The sequence below is a fragment of the Nesoenas mayeri genome (assembly GCF_963082525.1).
Source record: "Nesoenas mayeri genome assembly, chromosome: 5".
Lineage (NCBI taxonomy): Eukaryota > Metazoa > Chordata > Aves > Columbiformes > Columbidae > Nesoenas > Nesoenas mayeri.
Genome location: NC_137548.1, coordinates 38,169,750 through 38,189,333, shown reverse-complemented (window position 1 = coordinate 38,189,333; position 19,584 = coordinate 38,169,750). Strand labels below are relative to the sequence as shown.

At 41.8% G+C, this 19,584-nt stretch overlaps 1 protein-coding gene across 1 annotated transcript in view; it reads left to right on the top strand.

Annotated features, from left to right (window-relative positions):
• Positions 1–3,198: 3,198 nt before the first annotated feature.
• MAP3K9 (mitogen-activated protein kinase kinase kinase 9) overlaps positions 3,199–19,584 on the top strand; it is a gene marked incomplete at both ends in the record, with an annotated part of 53,644 nt that continues 37,258 nt past the window's right edge. Inside the window, 2 exons of the mRNA XM_080345100.1 lie at positions 3,199–3,499; positions 9,347–9,760. Of these exons, the coding sequence (XP_080201226.1) occupies positions 3,199–3,499; positions 9,347–9,760 (715 nt within the window). The remainder of the gene's footprint in view (positions 3,500–9,346; positions 9,761–19,584) is intronic.

Here is a 19,584-nt window from a genome sequence, read left to right as displayed (position 1 = left end):
TAAGAACAGCCTTCCCAATCTTGCCAAATCTTTTCATTCAGAAACCTATCTCTGGCATGACTGGTTAAAGGTGCCATGAGAAGTTTGTGAAAATGGGAAAATTCTATCATGGTTCTTGAGAGTATTTCCCTGGACATTCTCCCAGCTCCAGGCACTGCCTCCTCTGGGCTTCCTGAGCAAGTCACACCATCTCTGTAGAAACAAATAAAAAACAAATAGTCAGTGGGGGGAAAAAAAAAAAAGGAAGGAAGTTAAAAATAAACAAGATTTCTTTGAGAAGCAAAGCTGACCGTATACTTCAATATCAAGGCGTTCCACAAGATGGCAGGGTTCTGTCTTGGCAGGTCACTACAGCAGTCATTTTTCTCTTATCATAGTTTTCACTATTGGCAATATAACTCTGTCCTTTAAATCTTTTAGTGTTCAGTAATCAAAATAGGTGTCAAACAGCTGGAAGACAGGAGACATTTTTATCTTACGTCTAATATTTTTATAGCTTTTAAAGCATAATATTCACATAAAGTATGATAAATTTCCACTGTGTGCATTAAGGAAACATTTTTTTTTCCCTAAAAAAAATTGGACAGTTGCTTGAAACTGAGGCTGTTTAACAAGGGACATTAACATCAGTCCTTCAGATTCAATTTCAGTCATCTATTATTTGAACTGCAAAAATTATGAACACAGCTATTTGTTACCCCTCAGCTTTGTGATCAAGACAAGCAAACCTAACTCTGTCCTGTCCTGCTTCCTTACGTTGTGCTGGCTTTAATGACTGTGCATACAGATCAACCCAAAAAGCTGATTGAAAACTAGCTGCTTTTACTTGGCAGCTTAGCTTTCCATTAGATAAATGAGCTGAAACGACTCTACAGCCGTGCAGTCACTACTGCTGCAATCAGGAAAGCGGGTCAAGCATGTGACAAGGGACAGGAAAGTCCCTTTCAGCAACAGAGTAATATTGAATAAGCTTATGCTAGTTGTGAAAACATATCCTTAAATATAACAAAAGAATAGTGGAAAGATTGCATCCTCAGCTCCACCCTCACTGACAGGAGGAGATGGAGATATAGGAGAAAATCTAAAGTTCATTTCTTAGATGAGTTCAATTTGAAAACCAGTGCTGTGGCATAGCTAAATCTCGGGTGTATCACATTAAAATCTCAGTTCCAACCTCAGCTAGATATATTTTTCTCTTTAATTTATTTGTAAAATAAGGATATTAACATACCAGCTCTTTCTATGCAAGGTATTTTTGATTTCTCCAGAAATAAAGGCTGTGAATTTTGTGAAAAAATAAAGGAACTAGAAAACTTTCAGTTCCCTGTGGGGTTCTCTACAATACTTGTTACTAAGTTTCAGTTGGGTGGGGGTGTTTTCCCAGGAAACCGACAGCAATTCAAGTGTTTTACAAACAAAAATAAGGATCTTTAATGACCTCTTTAACTCAGAGCACACTGTTCTTAAGATCTTCATCATTCTTTTTGAAGCCTAAACTCTGGTGCTTCCTGAATGCAGCAGCATAGTGCCAACACACAGGGAGAGATAAATAGAAAAAGCCCCACTGCACAAAATCTAAGAACTATTAGGAATTACCCTGTACATAAACCAACCCAAATGCCTATGGAATGGAGATTTTTTAAAAATTCCACCTTGCAGAAAAGAATTGTGTAACTCCATTGACAAAACACTAAAAAAAATTAAGCCCAAGATCTCATGCAAGTGGGAAGACATTACATGTGGTCAAGGTACCTGGGCTTCTTGTTCAGCATCAGTGGGCTTTGCTACCATGAAGCAGGAACAGAGACTTTTCCAGTTTTACCACTGAAAATCAAATGAGGATCTTAAAGGAAGTTGCAGTGAAACCAAAAGAAAACCTCAGTATTACACCACTAAATATGAACAGACTCTGTTTACAACGTCTGGTATCTTCTCAGGCTGTAGAAATGTTGGTTGCAGGGAGAAGGAATTTATATTTTCAGAACCAAGAAGGTTAACACCAGTTATAGGAGCAATAAATTGTTTTTTCACTTTTAATACAGGCATTGAGCAGGGGTGCATCCATGTTAACCTCACCTCTACTTAAGGTCAGACTGAATATGGAAAAATAGGGAGTAACTGAAACAAAGACTGCCCTGGCCTCTGCTTTGGTCTCTGGCCTAAGCTCCTGTTCCAGGAGACTGCCCCAGCTCTACGGCGGTGACCCAGCCCGCAGGAGGGGCAGCGGGCAGCGCGCTGGGGACCGCGCCGGTGGCCCAGGCAGGGCGGGCACCAACGCCACGACAGGCAGTTCAGGCCATCGCCCTAAATCCCAACCGCCTGCACCCACGGGAAACGCGGCTTGGCTCGGCACCTCACGGGAGGCCCCGGCGGGACCGCGGCGCTCGGGAGCCGCGGGAGAGCATCGGCCGGCGGTGGAGCGGCCCTCCACGCCGCGCAGCGTCCGCGCCAATGGACGGTGATTGTTAGGGACTTTCCCCTGGGAGCGCCGAGCAGCCCCGCGCTGCGGGGGCGGTGGCAGTCCAGTCCAGTCCAGTCCAGCCCGGCCCCCAGGTGCTCCACCTCAGCGGACATGCCCCTGCCGCCAGCAGGCGAACCGCTCCCACCACCCCTCCCTCAACCCTGTCCCGTGTCATGCCCCTTTCCCCAGCCAATGAGAAGCGGCGGGGAAGGCGGAGCTTGGAGCATTTAGCTGACAAGCTCCACGAAGCCCAATGGGAAGCGAAAACTGACGAGGCGGCGGCCAATTGGGGTAGACGTTGGTGAATGCGAGGCTCCGGCGCCAGGGGCTGGGCGAGGAGGAGGCGTGGCCAAGGGAGCGAGAGCCCTCAATCAGGTGAAGGCGGTGTTGACCGGCGGTAGCGGCGGCCAGTAGCGGCTTGGAGGTGGAGTCTCCCCCCTCCCGCCGCCGAAGCTGCCAGAGAGTCAGGTGGCTCCGGGATGCGCGGCAGCGGCGGCAGGCGGAGGCGGGCGGGGTGGAGGGGGGCGATGCGGCGGCGCCTCGGCGGTACGCGCTGCCTGCCCTCGCCTCTTCCCGCGCTGGGCTGAGGCGGCTCCGCGCCGGCCACCCCCCTCCGGCGGCGGCACCTGCTGCCGGCAGGCGCCGGGCCGCATGAACAATAGGCGGCGGTACCGGCCCCGCCGCCCTCCGCAGCGCCCGGCTGCCGCGGGCGCCTCCCCCTATGGAGCAGCCTCGCCATGGAGCCCCTCACAGAGCTCAGCCAGGAGGGAGCGGGCGGCGGGGAGCCGCCGGGCGGCGGGCCGGTCTGGACCGCCGTCTTCGAGTACGAGGCGTGCGGCGAGGACGAGCTGAGCCTGCGGCCGGGGGACGTGGTGCAGGTGCTGTCCCGGGACTCGCACGTGTCCGGCGACGAGGGCTGGTGGACGGGCAAGATCGACCAGCGCGTCGGCATCTTCCCCAGCAACTACGTGAGCAGCGGCGTGCAGGGGGGCGGCCCGGAGCTGCGGACCCGCTACCCGCCGCCTCCCGCCATACAGCGTAAGGTGGCCCGGGCCCGGGGCGGAGGGCTCGGCGTGGTCCCTCGCCGCCACCCGGCGGGAGGGAGAGGGGGGGGAAAGGGGAGGGGACCGGAGCGGTGGGAGCCGGGACTGCCAGGATGGGGTGTGGGGAGCCCCGGCCAGGCCCTCCCAAGGTCCCTGAGAGGAGGCGGGACCGCTGCCGGCGCGGAGGGAGATCCGGTCTGGCCTTTCCGCTGGCCCTGACGGGAGCCAGGACCGCCGCGGCACGGAAAGGCCCAGCCTGGTGAGGAGCAGCCGCGGGAGGCCGGCGGGGCCCGGCCGGCGGCGGAGGGGGCGGGGGCGAGTGGGCCCTGCGATGGCCCTTGGCTGCAGCGGCCCGGTTCCTTGGGCTGTGGGGCTGCCCGGACCGGCGGCCGCGCTCGGCTGGGCCAGGGCCGCCCCGGCCCTGTTCTCCCGTCCGGTTCCCTTTCCCACCCGCAGCCGCGTTCCCGCTGCTCCAGCGCTCTGCTGTGTCGCGGGCTGGAGCTTCTCTCCGGGAGGCCGAACCGAGCTCAGTGCGGTAGCGTTTCTGTGGCGCCAGGAGCTGTTTCCCATTGTTAAGTCTTGTGTTTCTAGGGGCTGATAAATTTTCATTGAACGGTTGAAGGTTGGTGGCCAAGCAGTGCTGGAGTCGTCAGGGGCTTTGGTGGCTCTCCTTTTGAGAGCATCCTTGAGGAGAGGTAGCTGGATAGAAAGGAGTTGCTTTCTTGAATGTTGATTCCCTACTAATACTTATTCAGTCTTCCCTTCTCCTAACCAAAAGCTTATTATTTCTGACTTAAACATATCTAAATTGAGTTGTGTTACCAGGTTCTTTCTCAGCCCTTTGCCTTCTTATAAGTTCTGTTTTGAAATACCTGTAAATGAGTTTTGTCCAAGTTTGGATATCTGGGCCTACCTGAGGGTTGCTTGATGAAGTTGTGATGCACAAAGGTACTGGTTTTTTTCTGTGAACTTCAGTGCAGTTTTGAAACCTTTGTTGGAGCCAGAGAATAGGGCTACTTCACCTCTACTTTTTTTTTTTTTTTTTTTTTTTTTTTTAGCCACTATGTGTGCAATTGTGCAAAGAGAAACAGTGTGGAATGACTTTCTAGATCCTGTTTATCTGTCACTATTGACAATACAGGCAAGAATAAAGCTTTTTGGAGGGACAGAGAAAAGTCGTCAGACTAGTAGGCTTTTCTAGAAAGTAAACGGAATGAAAAGATGCTCTGTCCTACCTAGGATGTATCTCCAAGGAATACAACTAATAGCTTTTTCTTATTCTATGTTCTGCTTGAAAGCATTTAGGTAGAAACTCTGTAGTTTGTGGTATTACCCTTGGGATTGTGAAGGGACTACGTTGGGCAGTGGTGATGTTTTCTTTCATGCTGAACATTATGGATAAATTATTTTCTTTCCCCATATGCAGAAAATTCTGAATCCTTATTAGGTTTTGCCTTTGAGATAGTTGGGAGAACCATTTCAACAGAACTTCTTGAAGTCTCAACTCCCCTCCTGTTTTGACTGTTGAAGTGCAGGCTTTCTAACTGTGGATTTTCTTGCCTTATTGCACTTGCTGTGGTTTGATGGCTCAGGAATGCTTGTGGAGTTGTACCTTCCCCCCTTATGCTTGTATTGCCCTACTAGTACCACAACAGGAGGACTACTGTACTTCTGTTCTCTTGAGTCATCAGCCATATGGTCATGACAGGGTAGAATTTATTCCCCTCCCATACGTTTTTAGTATGCTAAAGGAGTATGTTTGGTGTGGTTGTGGTATTTTTGTTTTGTTGTTGTTTTTTATTTCAAGAAACAGTGCACTGTGGACAGGAGGTAAAGTTGGTTGCTGTTGAACTGGATTTTCAAGTTTAATGTTAGAAATCCTTTTGCAAGGAATGATACTCTCTTTTAGAGCTGGTGATGTTAGTCTGATAGCTATTTGGAGTAACAGTCTACCGTTAACTTATGGGACTATGAAATATTACAGTTTTGTAGGAGTAATGCAAGATGTTACTCCCGATGTCTTCAGCACAGAAGCTATTTTTTAGTTCCTTCCTAAGGTTTATCATCATGTTTGGTAAAGGGTTTGGAGGGCAAGTCCTAGAGAGTCTGCTTCCACTGAGAGCTGTAGATGGTAATTGCATGTTCTCTTTCAGCTATCCGCATAGTTTGCTCAAATCTTACTCCATGGGAGGTACCATAAGTGATAAAAGTAGCCTATTGAGACTGTCAGCAGTGGGCTGGCTTGAAGGACCCTCATCTGCACTATGGGCTCTTACACACTACAGATGGAATTAAATAGCTTAATATGGTATAATAAATGCTCACAGAACAGCAACTGCTTTGCATTTGTCAACGTGGCTACTGGTTCATGGTGTCCAAGCTCTGTAGTTCCTTATTGATCCCCAGAGGAATGATTGCACTTGAGTTCTTAAATTCTAGGGCAGAAAAAATGCATATTAAACATTCCCATTGCCCTTACAGTCCAGTGCAGCTTCTTTGCCAAATTAAACTGGAGTTTAGAAAAGGGGTCAGTGTGCTTAGAGAGGTGAAGGAAAATAAGTATTTTGTGCACTAATGCAACTGTGTCACTAAGTCTGTGAAAATGAAGAAACTAATTAAACATAAAGTACCTTAAAAAACGAAACAAAAAAACCCACCAAAGAAAACTTTTCTAAAGATGAGTTCGGTTTTTTTGTGTCTGTTTGTTTGGTTTTTGTGGGTTTTTTTGTTGTGGTTGGTTGGTTTGGTTTTTTCGTTTGATTTGTTTAACTACCATGAGGATGAGCTGACCAGTCTTCCTTAAAGAAACATACATTTTCCAAGTAAAGCTAAGGTCATACTTGCAAATAAAAGAAAACTTTCTTTGCAAAATCACTTGCAGCGTAACACATTGAATTTCATCTGGAAGCACAGATCTCACCATTGTACTCCCTGGAATTGTTCAAGTTCATGTATGCATGAGGCAGGGGTATGTTTTTTCTGAAGTGATATGGGTGGCAGAAGACAGAGTTTTCCTTTCTCTGTCTTTGGTTTGCCTTAGCCCCTCTGTTTTCCCTGCCCATCCCAGTTCCGCCGAGCGCAGGGGTGCCAGGGGCCACGGGAGCTGTCCCTTCAGCACCGCCCCGCTCCCTGCCACGGCCATGGGAAACTATGGCTCCCTGGCTTTAACACCTTCTGGATCCCTTAGGTGCCCAAGGAAAACACGAGTTGTGAGTGCCACCAGAGCACTGTCTGTCGGGAGTTCCAGAGATGGTCTATCCATGTTGCTTTGTGGCTTATGTGCTTGTACATTGTGTGTACAAACACAGGCATGTCACAAGAAGAGCCAGAGGCCAAGGATGCATTTGCAAAGAGCAAGTTTTATTTTAGTTACCCCTCTCTAATGTGGGATCTCTGACGTAGCACCTAAGCTTCCAGGCATAGGTAACACAAGTGGGGACGGAGGTGCTGGTAAGTTCAGCCCTGGTAGAAGATCACTGGGCCTGCTGAGCTTGCCTGTATTTCAGGGCTTCAGGCAGGCACAGCCTCTTGCTCTTTCTCACAACAAAGCAGGAATCTCAGACATAGTGATAAGGTGTCTAGAGTTTCTTGCAGGCCTATGTTATCTAACACAGAGGTTCTATTCATCAAGCACACAAGGTCAATAAAACAATTAGTGTGATGTGTGTGCTTTTTCTACAGGCAGCTTCAAGTCACTTGAGCATATTTACATTTAACCAACCTCCTCGCCAATCTTCTGCTATATTCCCATACATATATTTCCAGTCTTTTTATCGATTCAGTCCCTAGGAGCAGGTTAAGTGAGCCTTCCACCAGTGCTGAAATTCTACTGACTGAAGGTGATAGAACTCAGCATATGATTTCTTCAGCTTTTGTATCAATGAGAAATAGCAGAGCAGTTCCTTTTGTGTATTCTCAGTCACAGGATAGCCCCATGTTGGTAGTTAGTGTTATTACAGTCTTGTTCTAAAATGTTTGTCAGTGTTTCTGGTCAGAATCTGCTCCTTTATCTTTTCTAGTAACCTCTGTAGCTCATGAGTGTTTGAACACCAAGGCTGCTGCTGCAGGAGCAAAACCTTCTTTGTTGTGTGAATCCTTGAAGTTCAGAGTGTTACCCAAAAAATTTACTCACGATAACAGACAAATAAATTATGTGAGACTTTTCCAGGGACTGGAAAGGACCTTTCTTCCTTTTGGAAGTCTTTCCTGGTCAGTTTTCTGTTTTGTTCCCATTAATCTTTTGTTTATGGAACACTAGGAAAAAGAGCACGGGCGTGCTTATTACACCAGCTAAGGATTCGGATGTATTGATTGTACTGCATAGGAAGGTTGATGATATAATCCCTGTATGTAGTCAACTCCTAGCTTAGAGGTTTAACAGACTTGGGAAAGTAACTCAGACTTCTAAAAATCATGTTCATAGGAGATAGAGCTCATTTAAAAAAAAAAAAAAAAAAGCCTGCAGTTGTGGACAGGAGAATTTGTATTAACTCCATACAGTTTTGTGACAACATCTTGTTCTATAGGCTTATACTTGGGAAAGACATTTGATTGGAATAACTAAAATATTTCAATTAAGTGGAATCTAGCCTCCTGTCTTGCCTTGTATGACCACATAATTTCTTTTAAAAACAGCGGAGAATTTTATGTGTACAATTGATAACTACAAAACCCAGTAATATAGTACAGTACTCTGAATTAATACGTACATCGAGACTTGGCGACTTTCTCCATAAATGGTATGGTATTTTTCCTTTAAAACTTACAAAAATTTATTTGACTGTAATTGGTAGCCACCAAAATATCAGACAGAATAGCATCAATGGTTTCTGACCAGTCACCTTCTACTACTGTAAATGCAGCTGTGTCAGCACGTTTTTGGTGGTCAGTATGTGGGTTTTCAATTCTACAATGTAAACTATGTATAGCATATAGTTGTACAGGATAAATTTTCTCACATCTTTTGGTCCAGATGCAATTTATATGCTGAATTAAGGCATCTGCATCTGTAGATTCTTATTCTGCAACGCCAAGTAGCCACCAGTTACTGTGGCACCCTGTAAAGTATAGCTGTGAGTACATGGGAGTGGAAAATTATGATTCTGTTATTTCAATATGATTTCCGTAATAGAAATGCAGTATGCATTAACCAAGAAGTGTTTTTCTTATTGCTAGCTCTGCATACTCAGGATGTGGTCTGACCCATCTGTTTGTCACACTATCATCAGTAGTGTCAGAATTGGTTAGCAGATCTCTTGTGGGGAACAGATCTGCAAAGCTTGTAGAGATGTGGAAAAATAAGCATGATTTTGGAAGGACTGGAAGATTGTTAGTGGCAGTTGAATAAGAGACATTCAAATAAGGGACAAATGCAGTGGCAGTTGGATTTTGTGTTGAAATTCAGCTATGTCACGTTAAGCACTGTAGTCAAGTCGATGAAGATTACCCTGTGGCTGTGTTTTTCTTGTTTGGAACCTTGTACTGTCCTTGAGGGCAGGAAATGAGGGTTTATCCTTAAAGGGTCTCAGTGTTTGAAGGGTTTAAGCATGTTAAGAGAAGACTATTTTATTAAGTATGTCATTCACCACCATTAGGACAAATTCATCACTGTTCACAATGAGTACTTTGTACAGGTTTTATCATACTGCAAGATCAGTTTTACCGCACTATTTGGCAATGACATGTTGTCAGAAGGGACTACTATTTTCATTTGTTTTGTTTTGGACTTAGAATTGGTCCTTCCTCTAAAGGGAAGATGAGGTTGGGCAACATGGACCTTCAGTTGTTGTAAAGGCTACATAGTTGCTAAATGTTTATATTTTTTTTTCTCCTCTTTCCCTAGTCCTGGAGATCGACTTCTCAGAGCTTGTTCTGGAGGAAATCATTGGCATAGGGGGCTTCGGAAAAGTGTATCGAGCTGTATGGATAGGAGATGAGGTTGCTGTGAAGGCAGCTCGCTATGACCCTGATGAGGACATCAGCCAGACCATTGAGAATGTCCGCCAAGAGGCCAAGCTCTTCGCAATGTTAAAGCATCCCAACATCATTGCTCTCAGGGGCGTGTGTTTGAAGGAACCTAATCTTTGCTTGATCATGGAGTTTGCCCGTGGAGGGTCACTAAACAGAGTGTTGTCTGGTAAAAGGATTCCTCCTGACATACTAGTGAACTGGGCAGTACAGATTGCGAGGGGAATGAACTACCTGCACGAAGAAGCAATTGTTCCCATAATTCACCGTGACCTGAAGTCCAGCAACAGTAAGTGCTACACAATGAGCAGCCTGAGTGCTGGGGTAAGGTTTTGGAAAGAGAATGTACAAAGAAAAGAGGGGCATAATGTTAAATTAGAAATAATTTCTTGTGAACCACTGTATCCTCTAATTCAATACCAGAGGGGTTTATTTTACTATAGTATGGTGCTACAGAGCACCAGAAACAGATAAGTGCTTTCACTTTGTAGAAGCAATTTAAATGATTGGATGCAAAAGCAACAGGAAATGGGGCATGCTTTTCTAGTAGTTCATATAAATACAGTGTCTCAGTTATATTTGCACTTCAGCAGAATCCTATATGTTGGAAAGTCTTGTTGGACCTAAAATGTGTTTTCTACTTTTCGGAAGGATAAATCCTCCTTTGGAAAGATAAATGCTCCCAAGCTTTCATTTTACTTGCTAGATTTTGTTGTATAGGTGAGATGCAAGCCTGTTTTCCTTATGGGAGATTTAACTCATCCTAGCTGAATTGGGTCTTCTCTCTATCCCTCATAGAGCTGGTGTTGACAGAAGTGTTAACTTGGGTAAATCAGATGTCCCGGTGGGTTCCCTTGTACACCCAGGACTTCAGCTGATGTTTGTGGTGCTTTACATGGGATGCTGCTGACCCATTAGAGCACGGGGGCTGAACTTTGGTAGCTGTGATTCTGGAAATCATGGTGAATAGCTACTCTGTAATACTAATAACATTATTGACTGCCACTTGGGTATTGTTTTTATAGCATGTCTGTTTTGGCAAGCTTAAAATTGCCTTGAAGTCAAACTCATCTGTAGAGCACTACTTATGAGTGTGGGAGGAAACTGCTGCAGTGGATCATCATCTCCTTTCCAGATGCCTGCATGCAGCTGTTTAGCCTTTCTCTCTGCTTGTCTGTGTCTAGATGGCAAGAACAAACATGTACCTGCATGATGGCTGCAGTGGTTTAGATAGGTGTGATGGTATGAACTAATCTTCCTTTATGGCTTGAGTTAATATGAAGCAGTATCAACTGGGTGACTGGGTTGCAGGCACATGTTCTCTTTTGCTTTGAAGGCAGTAACATCCACCAAAGAGGTCTGACAGATGGGAATTTTAATATCTTAAATAGATTCACTAGAGCTGGCATTAACCATTACAATGCCGTAAATTTCCAGGCCTTGCAGAATCTCCCTGTATTTTTTTGGCCTCAAATCTTGTGGCAGTGAATTTACATAGTTTGTTGTGAAGGGAAAAACAAAAGTATTATTAACTCTTGTTAGTGAGTTTGAAAATAGAAAGTCTGAGAGCTTTCAAATTAGTTTCTATAATATTATACTATTAAAGTTAGCCTTCTTGTTAGAGTAAGGCAATCTTAATGTTTTTGAAGTCTTTCTAATATCTAAACCCTTCCCTTATAGATGGCAGTTTATATATATATTTTATATATATATATATATGGGCATATTGATAAGTGCTGTAAATTGAGTGATTTGCTTGTAAATTGATGACTGGCTGCATCTGTGAATAAGGAATAGTTGCCTTTAAGTGTTGAGCCTTTCCTCTTTACATAAGAAAACATTTGCTTGCTTATTTATCTAATAGGCCGTTAAGAGTTTATTGCTTAATGCTCTCTGAACATTTTTGACATTTAGAATGAAAGTTATTTCTAAGACAAAAAGCTGTTAATGCTTCAAATTTCACTGTTTTATTCAGACTAGACACTGCTAGTTGTAAAAGGGAAACATATCAACCAGAGAACCAGTGCAACTAGAGGGACACTAGTGCACAATGTCACCAACCTGACACAGGTATGGATGCTAGAAAAGGTCTGTACTGTCAGCAGCAAAAGTAAATTGTCTTGTCACAGCGCATCAGCAGCACATAATTGTGCTACACTATAAATACTCAATGAGAAGTGGAGGATTTTGCTGTCTGTTACTAGAGTTTTCCTCATTTTCAAGGAAGCAATAGTAAAGGAAGAGGAAGAATGGGTGGGAATGGCCGTGGAAAGATTCAAAGATCTCTTTATGTTTGGAGGGTAGAGGTAGAGAATTTACATGGTGGTCTTGACCACAGATGCCATCAGATCTAGTACACGAATGGTGGGTATAGGCAAATCCTAGCCCAGCTAAGTTTATAGAAAACAGTGTTACATTTGGGAAACTAAATAAATGTGGGAGCTGGTACTGGAAGGAAGGACTTCAGTTATTTTAAGGAAAATTCATTGGTTTGTAAGTCTGTTTTGAAATAAGATGAATTAGTAACCTCAGGTATGGGTTACAACAGCTATTTAACATTAGTTTGGTGATACAGAATTCTCAATTCTGTACTGTGTGGTAGAAGATAAATTAAAAAAAAAATCTGTACTATTTTAAACATTTGAAAATATATATTATTTTCTGGGCATATCTATAAAACAAGTATTATAGATATTAAATTATGACAATGGGGGAGCTTTTCTTGGGGAAAAGGAACTGTTGGTCTTTCATGTTTTGTTTTTTTTTGTTTTCCAAAAGTGTATATTACCTATACATACAGGTGGACTTAGGTCATGGTTATCTATAGGATGAAAAGCTTTACACTGCCCAAGTCATGTCTCTTCTGAATGCTCTGTCACTGCATTGCTGAAATCCCTTTTCCATTATATGTAATAAGTATCTTGGAAATTTCTCTGCTCTGTTTCCTATGGAAAGCTTTTTACAGCTTTTGTAAAGATCAATGGACTAAATATGTTATTGCTTCCTGATTTATATATGGCTTGCATTTTCTGTGGTTTTCTGATGTATTTAGGTTTCTTAATTATTGTGGATAATCAAGGACAAGTTATGATGTTAACTTTGAGCCTGTAGAATTACAAGCCACCTACCAACTGATAGACAGTGATGTGTCTCTGCAGAAGGAACAGCTTCTGCTTGCAAGAACTTGGGAAAGATTCTTGCAGAGAAATTTATTTCATGTACTAAACATCTGCAAGTACTGTAGAGCTGTCATAGGAGCATCAGCTGTATTGATCTACTGATTGGTACTGCCTATGTTTAGTAATAGACAGTGATTCTCATACAACTCATCTTGCCTTCAAGAACCAGCTGGGACTTGCACTATCCATCTGAAGCTGCAGGATGAGCTAATTTGGGAGTTAGGGAGTGAGATGGGGGAATGGGAGAGAACAGAGTTGCCTTATTTAAAATCAAATTTTTCTGCTAGAATAGAAAAAAGCTGGAGAATGCCTAGCTTTTAGATGTCTACCTATATTTAGGCAGATACAGAGTGCATAAAGACATTACTTCATGATGAACCTTTTAAGAAGGTCACATTACATTTTAAACACTAAAGCAAGTCAAGTGGACACATTAATTCAAGTTGAAGAATTTACTTAATTATATATGTATAAGGATTTGAAAAAAAATCCTTTTTGGTCTAAGGTATTGCAGCTTTGTGGACTCAAGTAGTAGGATTCAAAACAATGCTCAGAATAGTTATCAACATTTCAGATGGTATAGTAAAGAACATAAAGTTTTGATTTCTTTAGGAGGTAACTTTTTTTAATAGGGGCTAAACTTCAGGGTATTATTTGAAGATTCCAGGAGGTGTCTGTTTCTTGAGATTCTCTGCATCAAAAAGCATGCTCCAAACAAATTGCCTATTTCCCGTCTTTTAACTGAAAACATGGATATTTTCTCTATTTCATAATTTTTCTTAATTTTTTTAATGCTTTTCATTATCACTGCTTTACCTCTAATACTAATACATTTAGAGTGTATGTTTTAAGAAGTGTGTTCAATTGAGGCAGATTTTTATTGTAAATCTTGGATGTTTGAAGTGCTGCCTGTTTTATTGCTTTGGGGATACTATCAGGAAATTAGTACATAAAGGTCTTCAGAGAGCAGATTGCACACCTGTGATTTATTTTTAGAGACCTTGAAATTCTTTTGCTGATTGTCAGTGCAGTTGGCAGTGAGTCTGGCAGACAAGTGTTCAGTAGCATTACCAACTTGCATGTCAGTCATATAACTACACAAGAGAATGAAGATAACTCAGGAAAGCTATTTTGTTCCGCTATGTGAGGAGATAAGTCTTTCTCTTTTTTTGGCATTCGATTCAAGAGATTCAATTTATTCCATGTAAAATTGATCTGATTAATCTGACAGAATCCTCTCTGGCTTCTTTTTCTTCTCTTCATCTGGTGATATTAGTAACCTTTCCCTCTTCATCTGCATGTTGGTGCTCCGCTGAGCGTACGTTACAGAATTGGTAGTTGGCGTCTTCTAGTGTGAAGGCTCCTAAATAGTCTGAATGCTGATCTGTGGAAAAAAAGCAACTAGGAATGCCCACTGAAGTCAACATCACCACGTTTAGCACAGCTCTTAGAGTTTCCCTTTTTTTATCTCTTATCTCATATCTGTGATTTGAGTCTCGTTTCTGGCCCTTCAGAAGGAAGGTGCTTGGCATATTATACTTAGGATCAAAAAGAGCAGTCATGTTGGTTTTAGTGAAGTATTATAAATAATGAAGTTGGTGCTGTTAGTTTCTCTTTGTCTGTCAATGTTAGATATGCTAGCATTGCTATAGGAATAATGCCAGTTAACTAATGATGCAGAGAACTAGCAAAAGCATATTTGTTTTGGTTTTTTTTTTTTTTTTTTGACTGACTGGCTCAGCAAAAAACGTTTGTTATTTACACTACACTGAAAGATTTTGCTGAGAGTGTTCATGCCAGTTAGCAAAGTGCTTTATAAAAGTCACCACATTTGTGTTCCACAAAATGGCACAGAAGATTAGCAGCAAAGGGACAAGGCCAAGGTCAAATAAAGATGTAGGATAGAGCTCAAAATAAACACCAACAATTCTGATTCAGTCAAGTCAGTAGCTCTTCCCTTCTAGTTCTTTGAAGATGTTCACCTCTCTTACTTTTTGGATCACCAAGGTAAACTTGTGGTAGCCTAAGATTCAACTCTGTCTTCCTAAAGATTTCCAAACTCTGCTATAGCGTTGTTTGTTTATTTTACGCAGTTGTTAAGCATTTTTCTGTTTATAGAAGTGCTAGTAGAGCTGACTTTCACATGCTCTCTGGACAGTTGTTCCTAGGACTTACAATATTGCTTGTTCTTTATTTTCTTTTAAAGTACAGACAGAATTTAGAAGCAGGGATTACTTTAACTAGTTCAAATCTAACCCAAGGACAACACGACTTGGAAGTGACTTATCAGTCTTGATAATGTGTGATTAGTTATCACATTCCTTGTTGCAGTATTCGCATCCCAGTCCACTCAGAATGGGCACTCTTCTTTCTTTTGGTCTTTTCAGAGAAGGAAAAGTACTTAATATAAACCTCTTCCTCTCTCTGGTGGTGATGTAGAGTAGAGCTTTTCCAGGGGCTGCTTAAAGTATGTTGGCAAAGGGGTTTGGAAGTCTGCAGTATTATTGCTGCTTCTGGTACTTGAGTGGAATTTGCTGACTAACTCTCCAATGTTGTACCTTCTATCAGAATGGATTCCTTTGTTGGTGCAATTAAATGAGTGTGAGTAATGCTTCACGTAAAGTATAGTGAAACTATTTCAATGGCATCTGAATGCTTTACACTGGGTTAATAATTGATTTAGTCTTAGTTGGATGGTCGCTTGCACTGTAAGAGGAAAGGGATAAAAATGTGAGATTTGGGAGGTGGGGGAACATATGCACAACAACAGCTGGGAGATTAATTTTATGCAGATGTTCTCTGGTTCAGTTCAGGGAGCAAAAAAAAAAAAACCTCAGTAAACCTCTATTTTAAATTTATTTTTTAGATTTAAAAAGTGTGTATAGTAGAAATCAAACCTTTCAAACAGCCTGAATATACTCTTAAGGGTGATTAAAGATGACTTTTCAGGTTCTGTCCTTAAGCAATTATCTGATTCTATGGACTTTTATATGATATTGCTAATGGTGCATAACTCTAGTTCTGGTTCCTCTGCTTAGTTCTCAGTCTCCCTAGATCATCAGCCTTTGTGCTGATATCCTGGTCACTTGTATTGCAGTTAAAAAAAAAAAAATCCCAATAACTATAATTTTTTTCATGTGGTAATGTGATGATCAACTTCATACTGGTAACACATAAAACAAAAAGTTGTGTTATTATTAGTTCAGAATATGTAAATTATAGCTGAAAGTGATGCTAATTTTTACCCTGTTGGGGCGCTGGGAATTCATAGAAGTTGGGTGACAGTTTACTTTGCTTTTTTTTTCTTAACTTGTGAAATTAGTGCAACTACTTTCTTCTTTGAAAGGTTTGACAGATGCTTTCATGTTGTAGTCTTGTTTTAAGTATATTTTAGTAGATTTCTGAGAGTTCAAAAATGATAATACATCTGTAAATAGTTTTAGATGAATATTAATTCATCTCTTCATTGTTAACTGCAAGTCAAAAATATGAAGACTTCCTTGTGGGCATAAATCTTATACGGTAAGACTTTAGTATTCTCCTGGCTACACCAAGTAGCAAAAAGACAATTTCACAAATGGATTCTCTTCTCTTTGTAGACAAGAGTGGAAAGAGTTCCTTTCCTTTTTAAGTGAAATGTGTCTGTTACTTTTAAAAACGTAGCTAATATCCTTTACATGTCTTTATGCTACTTCATGTATTTTTCTGCACGTTTCTTTCTGAGGAGCCATGAGTTGTGACACTTGGCGCTTTCTCCAAATTGTGCATATGGAGTCATAGAGCAGATTAGGAGCAGACCCGGGCACTATCATGCAGAAGGTGGACCTGGGCATCTGTCTGCCGCTCCCATCAATTCGCTGTCTCACCGTCTGTGACAAAGCTGGAATCAATCTGTCTTTTAATTAAACTCCTAAGTAGCAAGTCAAGACTGAGAAGAGCCTTGTTGTGGAGTTTCTGGGAAGCTAGAATAACTTTTACAGCTCCACTTTTTTTTTTTTTTTCTTTGCTTTGCTTTGCTTCCATGTCAATAAACTTAATTTGAACTTTGAGAAATTTCTGTCAGCAGCTTCACTTTTGCTTTTCTCATCAAACAACTCCTTTCAGAATTTCAGCATATCTAAAGCAAATCACTCTTGAAGCATCAGAATTTAAGCACAGTCTTGCCCTTTGAAGTGATGATTCATCACCCAAGATGATTCCTTTATTTTAAGTAATATCCCATTTTGAAGATGGTGCATATTCCCATGTGACAAGGAAAACCTTAGGCTGTTGGAAAGAATACAGGATACAGCTTGTGGTTTTAAGTAGCTGCTTTTTGGTCATTTGCTTTCTGATTCTAGGATAGTTTCAGCTTGGTGTGACTTTGATTTCCAAAAGGTTGCCAAAGTTAACTGGCATATCTGATAATTGCTTCTTAATTGTCCAGCTGCTAATGGAAAAGTAAGTTCAGGCTTCCTGAGACCTGAACGTTTTCCAGATATGAAAAATAAATAGCAGAACCTCATGCACAGGGAAGAGAAACTATCGTGATGTATTAGAATTTATAATGATACTTGATTTCATCAGTGTTTCTTAAGGTCAGGGAGAACGGGACTCACTTGCATAATAGAATATCATTGGGTCCCAGGCTGTAGAAGAGCCATTGTGGTGGCAATGGCAGCGTGGTGCAGCATCATTCAGGGTCCTCTTCAGAAGGAAGTAGCTGGAAGATAGACAGCCCTCCTATGATCTGTTTGTGTTGCTGCCACACACAGTCCTTCCACCCCACTTTATAAAAGCATTGTTGTGTTAATCAAGCATTTATTAAAACATCTTTTTTTTAATTAAAAAGAAAAATATGCTCCCAAACCAGCAAATTTTCTCCAAAGCACATATGGATTCCAAATTATCTCTGAACTCCTCTATGTGCTTTGAATGCTGTGCTACTGAAGTCCTGGATTATCTTTAGGGCTACAAGCCAAGCTACTAGTTAGCTGTACAACATCTTCCTCTGATGCTTCATCAAACAGGCTTCTGGAATTTGCTTTGGCTGTTGAGAAATGTTAAGATTTGGTATTTGTATTGCAACTAGAAACCCTCATTTAAAATGTGAGCACGGCTACATGGCTTCAACCTTGCTGATTTATAGGCTTACTTGTTTAGATGTGTAGCAAATGATGGTCAGTGTGCCAATAGCTTCATTTGCTAGTAACAAGTAAATATTTCTGCTGCTAAGATTTTGCTTATCGCAACAATTGCTCTGTTTAAATTGGAGATTTCTGAGGGGTTTTTGGAATGCTATAAAGAAGTGCTAGTATGGATAATTGCTGTAAAGATGGTATGTGTAAGGTCAGTGGGATGTATGTGAACCAAGCCATGTGGTCCATCTGCCACAAAAGTATTACAGGATTTAGAGAAAATAGTCTTTAGTTGCTTTTGACTTTGCATTGTTCAAGGATCCTGAAAATAAGAAAAAAATCCCATAACTTTCATTAATAGAACTCATGCCTTTTGTGCTTGTTGAAGTGTTGTCCATCTTGCCCTTGGATTTATTTATTTATTTATTTATTTTTTCTTGCTTTATGTGATCAGTCACGTATATTGATATGATTATATTCATCTGGTAACTGGGGGATATTCCTAATGCTTCATCAGGGTACTATGTTGTCACACTCTGATCACCAAGTAAGTCGAGTCAGAAAACTAACAGAAATCTAACACAACAAAAACTGAGCAGCTTTCTGGTAGCTTTACTGCATGAACTGTTATCTTGCATAAACCTTCTTGTGCAACAGTGCAGGACTAGTCTCTTTCTCAACAGCTGGCAACTTGTTGTGGTCAGCTTAAGGTAAAACTTCCCATTATTCAAGAAAGTCTGAATTTCACTGTTGTCAGCTGTGCCTTGGTGTTGATCATGCACCTCAGAGCCTTTTGACATTTGTTCTGATGAATGCAAATACCCCTCTGTTTCCCTTTCTTAAGACTTTTAAAATTAAATCTGCTTAAAAACAAACAAAAAACCCAACCAACCAAAAAACCCCACAAAAACAAAAAGCACCACCACAAACAAACCAACCAAACCCCCAGTTTCTGGTGTGGTTTGTGCTACTGCCTGTGGAGTTTTTATGTCTTCCTTACTTTCTATGTTGTGGAGTATCAGCTTATTCCAGAAATGACTGGTATTTCATCTATATTGACTCTTCCACAGAGATGTCTTAATTGAAACCAAAGCAAAACAGTTGTGTGCTGCTTTTCATCATGAATTTCATGTTTCTGTTTGCCTGGTGTTGTGGTTTAACCTGGCAGGCAGCTAAATGTCATGCCCGGCCATTCATTCACTCCCCCTGCCCCAGTGGGATGGGGACAGAATTGGGAAAATATAAACCTTGTGGGTTAGGATAAAAACAGTTTAATAGGGCAGGAAGGGAAAATAATAGAATATATTAAACAAGTGATGCACAGTGCCATTGCTCACCATCTGTCAACTGATATCTGGCCAGTTTCTGAGCAGTGGTCACAGCCTCCAGACAACTCTCAAAGTTTATATACTGAACATGACATTAAATGCTATGGAATATTCCTTTGGTCAGTCTGGACACCTGGCCTGGCTGTGTCCCTTCCCAGCTTCTTGTGCACTGCCAGCCTCCTCGCTGAAAAGTCCTTGATTTGGTATAAACATTGCTTAACAATAACCAAACCATTAGTGTATTATCAACATTCTTACCACTAGCTACTAGGAAGAAAATCAACTGTATCCCAGTTGAAACAGGATACCTGGAAATGGCTCCCACTGAAGAAGCATTATTATTAAATCTCTTTATAGACAGTCTCTTGAGTGACAATTAATGAACATCATTCATGTGATTCTACTCTTCCCTCTTTCTGTTGTTGCCTTAATACAGTTCTTGATTTGTTGCAAGCTTTCAAACTGATGCAATTTTGTGAAACAGTGTGG